The 12,021-nt window shown below is 36.9% G+C and overlaps 1 protein-coding gene across 1 annotated transcript in view; it reads left to right on the plus strand.

Annotated features, from left to right (window-relative positions):
- BIRC6 (baculoviral IAP repeat containing 6) overlaps positions 1 to 12,021 on the plus strand; it is a 183,342-nt gene that overhangs the window by 15,602 nt on the left and 155,719 nt on the right. Inside the window, 7 exon segments of the mRNA XM_080408146.1 lie at positions 3,172 to 3,309; positions 3,717 to 3,910; positions 5,818 to 5,929; positions 7,154 to 7,236; positions 8,426 to 8,648; positions 8,746 to 8,906; positions 10,800 to 10,858. Of these exon segments, the coding sequence (XP_080264272.1) occupies positions 3,172 to 3,309; positions 3,717 to 3,910; positions 5,818 to 5,929; positions 7,154 to 7,236; positions 8,426 to 8,648; positions 8,746 to 8,906; positions 10,800 to 10,858 (970 nt within the window).

Raw genomic sequence — 12,021 nt, forward strand, 5'->3', positions numbered from 1 at the left:
AAGGACTAATTTCCAGAGCTTTGTTAGTGCTTATGTATGGAATCTGTATGCACTTCTAGAAGTCAGTCTGGGCTGCTAGGCATCCCTGAATTTTTTTTTTTTTAATTTTTTTTTTTTTTTTAGCTTTTCAGGGGAAAAGAGACAATTAAAATCAGCTAATGTAGTGTTGGTATATGTGAAGAATTAATGTTTGAATCTGACTTTTCTGGCTAGGTCTGTTGGTCTAATAAAAGACTTTTTTTCCCTGCAAACTGGGCTTCCCTTTTATGTTTGGACTATCACAGCTGTAACACGATTCCTCCTGATTTGAGACACAACCCAGCATTTAGTATCACTTCAAGTGAAGCTAATGTATACGTTTATATTTTTTTAGAGTCGTGTTGGTTTATGTTTAGCTAGCTTAGTGTTTATTAGGTGAGGCAACATGTATGTTCTTATTTTCAAATGTTGCCTAATGCAAGATAGCTAATAATTGTTTCTATTCTAAGGCACTTGGTGATGAGGAAAGCAGCTTTCACCTTTGTAATGATTATGAAGTAATTCTGTACCTCACTTTCAATTGCAAGCAAGATTAATTCTTTGTTTGGGAAAAGCATAGAGCATCTGCCAGTGATAATATTTAGAATAGTGTTTACAGTCAAAAAAAACCCAAACCTGGACTACTAGATCCAGATTCTGAGTCTTTAAAGCACTCTGAGAAAAGAGCACTTCCCATGCACCTCTGTGGGAAATGAATTTATATTTAATGATGCACCACCAACAAAAACTTATCCTGAGTATTGTCTTAAAATATGTTTGCACTCTTGGAATATTGAATAATAGGTGCTTATTATGAACCAAGAATGTGTGTTATATGTGAGGTTTAAAACTACTTGTCTTGAGTAGAAGCAACAGCAATAAAATGTTACTTCATAGAGGTCTTCAAAGAGAGCTTTCCAGGCTCCTCAGGCTTGTTGCCACTGGCATAATTTTTACACTCTTTGTGGGTAACTACGAAATCTTGGTATGTGTGGCAGAGTATGAAGAGACAGAAGTCAGCATTTCCTTTCATAAGTTTTGCTGTCACTGGTTTTGCAGTCTCACGTGGTTTGCCAGCTGAGACCACATCTGGAGTATGGTGTCCAGATCCAGGTTCCCCTGTTCAGGAGAGACAGGGAAGTACTGGAGATGGTCCAGCGGAGGGATCCAAAGGTGATGAGGGGACTGGAGCATCTCCCTGATGAGGAAAGGCTGGGAGAGCTGGGCCTGTTTAGCCTGGAGAAGAGAAGGCTGAGAGGGATCTTATCAATGCATACACATCTCTTAAGGGCGAGTGCCAAGGGAATGGGGCCAGGCTCATTTCAGTGGTGCCCAGTGACAGGACAAGGGACAGCGGGCACAAACTGAAACATGAAATTTCCCTCTCAATATGAGGAAGAACTTCTTTACCTTGAGGGTGGCAGAGCACTGGCACAGGCTGCCCAGAGAGGCTGTGGAGTCTCCTTCTCTGGAGACATTCAGAACCCACCTGGATGCAACTTTGTGCAACCTGCTGCGGGTGACCCTGCCTTAGCAGGGGGCTGGACTAGATGGTCTCCAGATCTCCCTTCCAACCCTGGCCATTCCGTGATTCTGTGAATACAGCCTGTAGGTTTGTGTCTGTTTTAGCTAAAGATTCTTTGGTTCTAAAGAGTTTACAGACCCTTCTTTCAAGGTTAAAATAGACCACTTCTCCACAAAAGATTCTTTCCGTAGAAAGGAATAGAAAATACTGTAATTCAGTAGCAGATCTGGGGAGTTGATGGCCATATCAGTGAGGTGGGAGGAGAAAAATCAACAGTCTTCAGTTCTTGCTTTACATTTTAAAGATGAGTTACCCAGGCCTCAGAAAGTTTTAGTAAATATTAAGCAAATATCATACAAACACATCGGTCCACGTCTTTTATCATCAGAAGGTCAAGAACCTTTATCTAAGCAAGAGCCTTTTTTTTTTGTTAGTCTCTAGAACTGTTCTGCAAATTTTTGCACTTAAATAGTCTTTTTATGTGATTGATCTGCTGGTAATGCAGTGCATCTTTATGCATTCCTAATTGTCAGCATTGAGAAGTTATGATGCAGCCTCTATGCTTTTTTTATTTCCCCATAGAACACTGTAAATTTATGAACTTCCAGAGTCTTTGTGGTGTACTTCTGTCATCTGCAAGAGACTTGGGAAGTACAAGATACCACAGGAATTGTAATTGTCTTTTTTTTGAAATCTGAGAAACAGATACAGCCTTAGCTAGGAGACTGATTTGCCTTATTTTTTGTCTATTCCTGCGAACTCCTGAAGGATGTAACCAAGTAGTCATTTGACCCATTCTGTTTGGAGCAGTTTTTGGCTGTTTAAAGGACTGACTGGCCATTGCCCTTAGGAAATACTTCCCCATGTTTGTAACTTGAAAGACTTCATAGAACATTTTTCAGATGTTAGCCCAACTAACAACAGATACAGAATACTCTGTGTTTTGCACACAGAGCATATCTTTAAATCTCATCTGTTGACATGAAGTTAGCAGACAGAGGGACAAGGTAGAAACAGACGGGATTTGGAAGAAAAAAGTCTATAAATGGATGTTTATAGTGTTACTTTCCAGATGCCTTATTTCTGAGTTTCAAAAATTTCTAGATTCTAAACTAGCCTGGTTTTTTTCTGCCTCATTTTCCAGCTTCATTATACTAGCCATTTTAAGTAATTTATCTCTAATTTTGTTGCAACATTGTTTTTTTCATTATCATCTAACTTTTTTAAGATACAAAGCTACTCAGAAAAATGTCAAGACTTTGTTCTTGCTCTCACTTTTTGTCCCTAAAGCTGAGTGAATTCTTTTGAAGGGAAAGCATTGGGCAATAGATGTCTCCTTTTTTCATTGGCTTGAATATGTGTTCTAATTGTTTGTATGACTGACTTGTTTAACATTTGGTGGTAGCGCCCTTGGGGGAACTTGTAGTAATTACTGTCACTATTGCTGAAGTTTTTCATTGATTGGCCTACAAAGTAAAATTTGGAACTGCTTGCTCAACTCTGGGTCTTTTATGGGAATTATGCTGATATAATATACGATACATTTCCTGGAGTAACAAAACAGGTATAATTCTTCTCTGTAGTTACTCCACATGGATGCTAACTTCTCTTGCGCATCTGCATTTTAGGCTCAGCAGCTGTTATCTGCTTGCATAGAAAAAGTAGATGTTTCTAGCACAGAGGGATATGACTTATTCATCACACAACTGAAGGATGGTTTAAAAAATACCTCACATGAAACAGCAGCAAATCACAAAGTTGCAAAGGTAAGAGTTTGTCTCTGTACTGTCTAACATGGATTACCAAATCTGATTTGCTTGGCTACCATTATTGAAGCATACAAAATGCTTGACTTAGTGGTGCATTTTGTTTGAAGAGGATGTAATATGTTATGTGTTTCTTAGTGGGTCTGTGTGAAGTTTCACTTATTAAGGGAATAAACAAGGTTAGTTTCTTCCTGATAAACCCAACTGAGCTTAAATCTGACGTTACTGACACTTTCCTTGTATTAAGTTCATGTTGCTTTTGTGTGCCTGTTCTTGTGTTATTTCTTGAAATCAAAAGAGAGTGCAAGCCGTGCATTTGTTTTTGGGTTTGATGCTGTCATGATCTATTTGTTGTTTAGATACTAAAATTTTAAAATATAAACTAGGCACTTTTTTTCTTAATTTAGTGGGCAACGGTTACCTTTCACCTTCCTCATCATGTTTTGAAGTCTGTCGCCAGTGCCATTGTAAATGAGCTCAAGAAGATAAATCAAAATATTGCTGCCTTACCTGTAGCATCCTCTGTGATGGATAGGTTATCTTACCTCTTACCCAGCGCGCGACCAGAACTTGGTGTGGGACCTGGTCGATCTGTGGACAGGTACATTAAGACAAAATATGTGATAAATCTGATTAACAATTAGTAGTATCCGAGTGAGTTCTTAAGTGACTTTTATTTGCCAAAGAAATGAGTCCTATTCTGTACTTTCTTGCTCTTACACATACTGCTAATGAACTGTTTAATGCATAATGTGTTGTACATATTATAAACTTAGAGAAATCTTTATGGGTGCCACAAGGCTGTTTTGTTTGTATTCTGACTTTAATGCTAGGCAAGTTGAATTTGCTTTGCTCTTGATCCCAGCATATACTTTCAGAAAGGTAACAATTGCATCCCTAAATATAGGTCCCTAGGTGGTATTGTAACATGTTAATGTGATATGTTCACCGAGGCTTTACGCTTCATTGTGTTTGATTATGAGTTTTATCTGAACAGTCTGATGTGTATGACTGGTTACTGGCATTGCTTAAATTAGTACTGAAACGTTACCAAGACAGCAATGTTGAGATGTTTGGAAACTGCACAGCTTTAAGAGCCCATGTATGCCTCTTTTGAATGCAAGGGGAGCACTCATTTGTCTAGCAAAGATAGAGCATATATGCTATGCTGCATTATTAATTCAGTTCCTTTTCCTTCATACAAGAAAGAGTTACGCTCATGTTTTGTGTTTAGGAAGTTGTTGCCTTTGCAGAGTGTATATATACACTACTTCTGAACTCTAGTCAGCTGCTATGTGTTTGGGGTCAGAGAAAATTTTACCTCAGACTGTTGCTTCATTGCTTTCTGATCTAAGTGATAATGTGTACACAAGCAAGTAACCCATTACTTAACCTCCAGAAGCTGAGACTATAGTTAGAATACTGATAAATCTTTTAAGTCTATAAATTAATTCCTGCTTGAAAGTTTCTCTACAATATTATTTTGCAAGCGTATTATCATTTCTTACAGGCCAAATAATTTAACAAAATTAATTGCATCTCTTATTTCCCCTCCCCAAGCCTCCGGGTCTACATGTACCTTGCCATAACTGTATTTTTGATTTGAGCTCTCAGAGATCTGTCTCTTAAGATGGTATAATGTCAATTAAGACAGCCCTTATGTAGGTGTTGCAAGAATAGTTTACTTCCTTGGTAGGAGATGTTTAATGCATTCATTCTCTTGTAAGACAGCAAATGTGTGCTGAAAGTGAGGGGCAGAAACAAGAAGCGAGGCACTTTTCCGTCTAGCAGCACCCGTTCCTTGGATGATACTGGAGAACAAAACTTCTCTCAAGGAAAAACAAAAGCTGATAGTTGTTTCTTATGTACAATTTCAGATGAGGGATGTGCACTGAGTGCATGTGGAACAGAGAGGAGCTTTTCTTTGTAGATAATGAGTTGCAGAGGAGTTCATATTTTGTGGCTTAGTAGTTTATAATTTTTAAGTTTATAGTATGCAATGAGTGGTGAATGTTGGAGGATTTGTACCATGTATTCAGTTTAGACTAAAATATCACTTTTGAGTAGTTTTAAATATGCATATTTCTATCTGTTCAACTAATAAACTCAAATTTCTGTAGTAGTAGTCATGTTAAAAAAATCAACTCTAGCAGTTCTACTGGGCTAGATTCTGCATCCCCCCTAAACGCAGAGTAGCTTTGAATATCTGATGCTTTTCTGCAGTTAGGCAAAAGAGGCTACCTGGAAGCTTATTTTATTAATCTTCCTTTTAAGGCCTGTAGGTTGTTGCATCTTTTGGTCTTCTGCTGAGCATGTTCTTTAGGCACCCAAGTGAGAGAACTTTGTAACTTTTCTGTAATTGTTAATGATAATTTTAAGTATAACTTATAGATAAGTAGCTGTGGTATTCCTAAATGCTTACTAAAGCATTGAAAATACCTCATAAATAGTTTATTTTTTTTGCTCTAAGTGGCAATTTTGGTAATGTAGACTTTTTTACCTTTCCAGGTCTTTGATGTATAGTGAAGCTAACAGACGGGAGACATTCACTTCATGGCCTCATGTGGGTTATAGGTGGGCACAGCCAGATCCTATGGCTCAAGCTGGGTTCTATCACCAGGTAAAAGGTTTAGTAGTTCTGCAGGGGAAAAAAGTCCCTTTTTAAAATGTATTCCTTCAGTGATGCAAAAAGCATAGAGAAAAAATTTGTCATTCAGCTGTTTCTTTATTTTAAGTTTCAGTTTCTTTTTTGTACAGATAACAGAAAATACTGTTCTGAACTTCAGCATATAAAACACTTCTAAGTATCAGATTGATCTGAGTTAATCAGCAGTTATAAAGATGAAACTGGTTGTTACGTAGTCTCTTTTCCTCCTTGTCAGACTGTTGAGTAAATATCCTTACTTTTTGTAAGTAAAGCAAAACAAGCAATAAGTTTGACATGTGAGCTCTCTAACACTTTCCTAGTGGGACTTAAAACTGTGTTGTAATAAACAACAGTTCTAGACCACATTACAAAATTATTAAGCTTCGTGAATATTTTATTCAACATTTTATTCCACTGCTTCTGATTATTAACATTTTTCATTCTTTGAAATTATTTTTACTATTAAAAAATCATTTAAGGTATGGATTTAGATAATGATGGCTAGGCAGTGCATATCAGTAGACATCAGTATTGTCTGCCTCATTATGTCAACTGCAAAGCCTGATAGGTACAAGTGGATAAAGTTTTTGAAAGATTTCTTAAGCTTGTTCAGGAGGAGAAATGCAGGGGGTTCATGTTAGAATTGCATTTGCATATTCCCAGGTATATCTTGGTGACTCGGAATGTGATCATGAAAATGCTAAATTTTAAGAGAATGGAAATTTCCATTTTTTTTCCTCTGTCACTTCAGCTAGCAACAACTGTTCTTTACAGAGGAGTGATACAGGATGCTTTGTATTCCAGCAGAGTGGAGGCATAATAAGAAATACTGGTTCAACCTGTGTTGCATACAGATGTACAGTTATTCTGCTGAGGTTCTAATTTTTTTGGACCTTGTGAATGTTTTCCAAAGAAAAAAAGTTTTAGAAGTGATGCTGAGTTCTGTTCCGTGTCTGCGTGGTTTTTATCCGGTGGCTTGCACAGGTGTTGGTTTTGAACCTCTTCAGTAGTAATGTGGTGTATATTTTCTTTTTAGTGTGAAATACTGCCATTTTATAGTGTGTAATTTGTGGCCTTTTGTAAGTTTGATGTGGTGCTTTGCTATGCCACTAGAAGAAGAAGAGGACTTGATGACCTATTTAGTGTTTCATAGTACACAGCTATATAAATATCAAGTGTTTCTTGTTATTTTTATAGCCTGCTTCATCAGGAGATGACAGAGCAATGTGCTTTACCTGTAGTGTGTGTTTGGTATGCTGGGAGCCTACAGACGAACCTTGGTAAGTTCAATGATGTTTAGAGTAGACTTAATTTTGTGCTGAATAGGTTAGAAATCTTTGGAGGACAAGGATCAACATTATCTTGATGGCATTTCTGGTAAGTTTAGGGTGTGTCACTGACAAGAATGGATTTCCAGAATGATTCCATGGGACAAATAACAAAATAATTCCCTGTACTATGTCAAATTTCTGTATAATAGTAAACCCAAGACATTGTAGTTGGTTTTATTTCTTAATTCTGATTTGCTATTTCATTTCAAATTGTTCCATGCCAAAGATGACAGCCAACATTTCTTTTCATGGATCTAACTCAATCTTCTGTATGATTGTAGCTAGAACGCATCTTTTTTTAAGTTCTTAAACTGCAATGGCCATGCAGTGCATATTTACCTTTATGTGAAGTTGCAAAATCCATTATTAGTTTCCTGAATTGACTAAAATTGTGCATAGTGACAGAAATACAGAACTTTATGTTGATATTTAAAAGGGTCCTTAATGATATTTTTGTCTTGAATATTTGGTAATTTATAATCGTTATTTGAACACATCAGATTCCTGACTTGCTGGAAACTTTCTTTTTTAATATTATCTTCGTAGTTCTTGTCTCCTCCTTTCCCTTCTTAGTTTACGTATATTTTGTAGTAGTGTGATTGCTCTTTGCCATGTCTCTGCCTTAGGTATATATTGGGATTATAAGGTTTTTTCATGCTTCTTGGTCAGTGTGTCATTCAGGAGTAAATTCAGTTTTGTTTTTTATGAGTGTGGATGTAGAACTGAAGACGGGACGTTGCCTCATCTTATTAAGGTCACTTATAATAACACTTGAGTTCTATTGTACATTCTGTAGAATTCAGTCTGTGCTTTTCTTCATGAGGACATGATGGGCTACTGCCTATAGAACAATTTTTTTTTTTTTTAATGGACTAATTATATTAAGAGCACTGTGTTTAGATTCCTGCATTTGAATATGAATAGCCAGTAAGTGATCAAAGGCTTTAATGCAGTCTACTATTGAGAAACAGCAGGGAAAGCTGTGTTAGTAACTTCAGAACTCTCTTGTATGGTTGACTGCAATACAGTTCAAACAGTTCAGTGTCAGCTTCACTTCAAGGGCTGAGTTTGTATGTGATGTGTATATTTTTCACAGTAAGAAATCAATATTTGCTGTGTTTGTTTTTAATATGAAAAGGTCTGAACATGAGAGACATTCCCCAAACTGCCCATTTGTCAAGGGTGAGCACACTCAGAATGTACCTCTTTCAGTCACACTGGCAACAAGTCCAGCACAATTTCCCTGCACAGATGGCACTGACAGAATAGCCTGCTTTGGATCTGGAAGTTGCCCTCATTTTCTAGCTGCTGCAACAAAACGAGGAAAGATCTGCATATGGGATGTTTCCAAACTTATGAAGGTATACAATATAAACAGCCAGTTTTTATTAACTAATAATGGATGAAGCATATGTCAATTTAAATCAAAGACCTCTTCTGTTTTTTGTTATTTCTCAGGTCCACTTAAAATTTGAGATCAATGCATATGATCCAGCTATTGTGCAGCAACTTATGTTATCAGGAGAACAGAGCTCAGGGGTTGACTCAAGGAGACCAACACTAGCATGGCTAGAAGATTCATCTAGCTGCTCAGATATACCAAAATTAGAAGGAGACAGGTATGCTGATCTACAAAATGAGAAATATGAAATGCTGCTGTGTAACTAGTCAGTGCCATTTAGTTAAGTCATGCTTTATGAAACTTAAGCTTAGTAAGATTTATTATTTTTCATGGGGATAATTTTTTTAATCATTGTGTAGCTGTACACAATTCAACACTTAAACAATAATCTAAATTTCTGTCTTTAAAACCAGTTTCATTTTATTTTTGCTGTTTCAGTTTTTATACTCCACTAACAGAGGGGTGCCAAATCTCATTGCTGCCCTGTGCTGACGTTCCAGAGGCACAGAAAAACCAGAAAGGAATATAAGTTTTGGAGCAGTTTTTCATTTCAGTTATGGATTATGTGTTTAAGGCTTTGAAAGCAAAGGCTACTTGTGTACTTCTGGAACGTATTTTTCTCTGATTACTTCACTGTAATTTCTGGTTACTTGATTCTGAAAAGAAATTATGTGGATGTGGTAGGAATTGCTTTCATTTTGTACATTTAATGCATGCATAAAAATTCTAAACAATTAGTCCTGTGGCAAATTCTTGATAAGCTAGAGGGTAAGCCAGTGCTTAGAAAGTGTCATGTGAGAAAAAGCAGTATATTTATGCTTCTTATGGTCTCTTACTGGAAACTCATTCCTCATGTTACCAAAACGCAAAAAAGTAAAGTCTTCTGCAGCTGGAAAACTCAGGACAAAAGCTGTTTGGGGAGTCTTGCTAGTTTTCTGAATGTTTCTTCTTAAACTTCAGCATCACAGAAAGCAGCAGTACTGCTACAATGCACACGAAAGCGAACGTTTGATTTTAAGCTTGGTGTAGTTGTGTATTACAAATTGGTGTAGAGCAAATGGGAAGCTTGCTCTTCTGAAGAGGGTATGTAGAAATGTGGGCAACATCAGAGTGTGGGGCCTAACAGCCACTGGCGTCTGGACTTTTACTGTAGCTTTAGGGCTATACTCCTTGAGAATGAAAGAATTAAGACGATTTTAAGAGCTGGTTAAAGGATGGGACAGTCATCGCAATCATACTGCTCAGAACTAAGTTATCTTTCATTTCACTTAACCTGTATGAAATTTACTATCGCTTTCCTACTCAAGGGGAAGCTGGATGAGAATAGAAGTATTAAGTTGTTGCTGTCTTGTCATGAAGCAAAGGTTGGTGAGGTTCGAACTGAAGTAGATCAGTTTCTTGGGCATGAAGGAAACATCCAGTTTGTTGAAATGTGGGGATCCGATTTAGTACTGTGAGTAGTTCTACCTGAAGCTGCAAAGGCATTACTGTTTTTCCTGTGTGTAAAGAGCCTATAGTAAGAAATTGTTTCTTATATTGGAAAAGCCAGGTGCATAAAATCTTCATCTGTTCTTAGAACTACTGGAGGGCCTGTATCTCTTGAAGAGTTATCTTGAGCAGAATCTGCTTTTATGAAAAAATAATTCCTCTGGTAGTATTTTTTTTAAAAGCAACACACTGTTCATACGCGCATTCTGTTACTAGCTACAAAATTGCCTTGGTAGAATTGAAGACCAGTCTGGCAGCTCCACCTTTCAGAGACTGTTTTGAGGAACTTTGAAGAAGGTGTTGTCAGCTTTTAGAGGTTTTATTTGTTTGGTTTAGTTTTTCTTGGAAAGATTCCTGAGAACTGGCTTTAATTTTCATTCCATTTATGTCTGAATTGTTGGGAACACAATAGTAGAATGAGGCAAATAGAAAGCTGATCTATTGGTTTGACGATAGGGAGAAGGAGATCTTTATATTGTTAGTGTCTGTGATCAACTCATCAATGGATTTGCAATGCTGACTAAAAGAAATGCCAGATTATAATGTATTTTTTACTTTTTAATTAAAAATAAGATTGCAGCTACAGTGTACATGGTGTCATTAATGCATTACTTTTTTTCAGTGATGACCTACTGGAGGATTCAGACAGTGAAGAACATTCCAGATCGGAATCTGTGACAGGTGGGTTGTATCCAATTTATGCAATAGTTTAGAGGTCAGAAGGGAAATTGCTCTTTTTAGTTTTTTTAAAAAGCCCTGTCAAAACCAATGATATTATAGTCACTGTATTAGAAAAAAGGAAAAAGATTGATCGTGAAAGCAATGCCAATATTTAAGTCATTGTGTGATGGAGAGCTTACATACAGAAGAAGAGGAAGCTCCCCACTTTGTTAATAAATGTCTTACTTGACATCAAGCATTGCTTATCTTGTGGTCAATAAAACACAAACCAAGTTGAAAGAACTTACATATAACAGGAACAAATCATATCTGTACAAAACACTTTAAATTCAGGGGACTGCCAGAGAGGGTTCCTGTATCTTGACTGTTTCCTTGTGGGTATTCACTTTGATAAGAGTATTCTCTTCCCAAATAAAGATTTCATCTGGAAGCAGAACAGTGCAGTGCATGGTGTTCTTGTGTTTTCTTCTTAGAGGTTGAATGAGAAATTTTAATGGGAGAGAGGATTACATGTTTATTTTCCATAATCCAGTTTACTACTTTGAGTAAGAATCAGCAAGTGGGGGGAAAAAAGAACATGTGCATGTGAATACACGCAAGGAAATAGACTTGAGATATAAAAAGGATTTTTTTCAACAACAGTATTAGTAAAGATGGTGCTCTGTCATTTATGCTTAAATCCTCTAAATCTGCGTTTCTATGGTGTCCTTTTAATCTTTTGTATCTCCACATTACTTAGTTGAACTCTTCTGATCGTTGTTATTCTTGCAGTGCTGTTTAATTTGATCAGGCTCTTTGTTTTATAATAGTTTGGAGTTCTTTCTATCAGGTGGTCTGTTACATGGTGGGAAGTGTCACGTTTTAGAGTAAAGTGACATATTTTTCAACTAAGATCGGACAATGAATCTGCAGAATTACAGATTTTTGGTGGTATCGGGTTGTCTGGGAGAAAAGGGGAATAATATATGGCAGAACATGAATTGAGTTGCGTTGATTAGATAGCTGGATTTCAGAGTGGTAGTCTAGCCAAGTAGAATAATTGGTAGAAAGGTAATGCTGTTTACTGGGAGACTTGATACAAAGGCTGATGTCCTGTTCTCTCTACTTTCACTCTTGTGGATAAAATTAGGAGAACCATTAGTCTCTGTGGAAGGAATGTTTCT

Source organism: Falco punctatus (assembly GCF_963210335.1).
Source record: "Falco punctatus genome assembly, chromosome: 12".
Taxonomy (NCBI): domain Eukaryota; kingdom Metazoa; phylum Chordata; class Aves; order Falconiformes; family Falconidae; genus Falco; species Falco punctatus.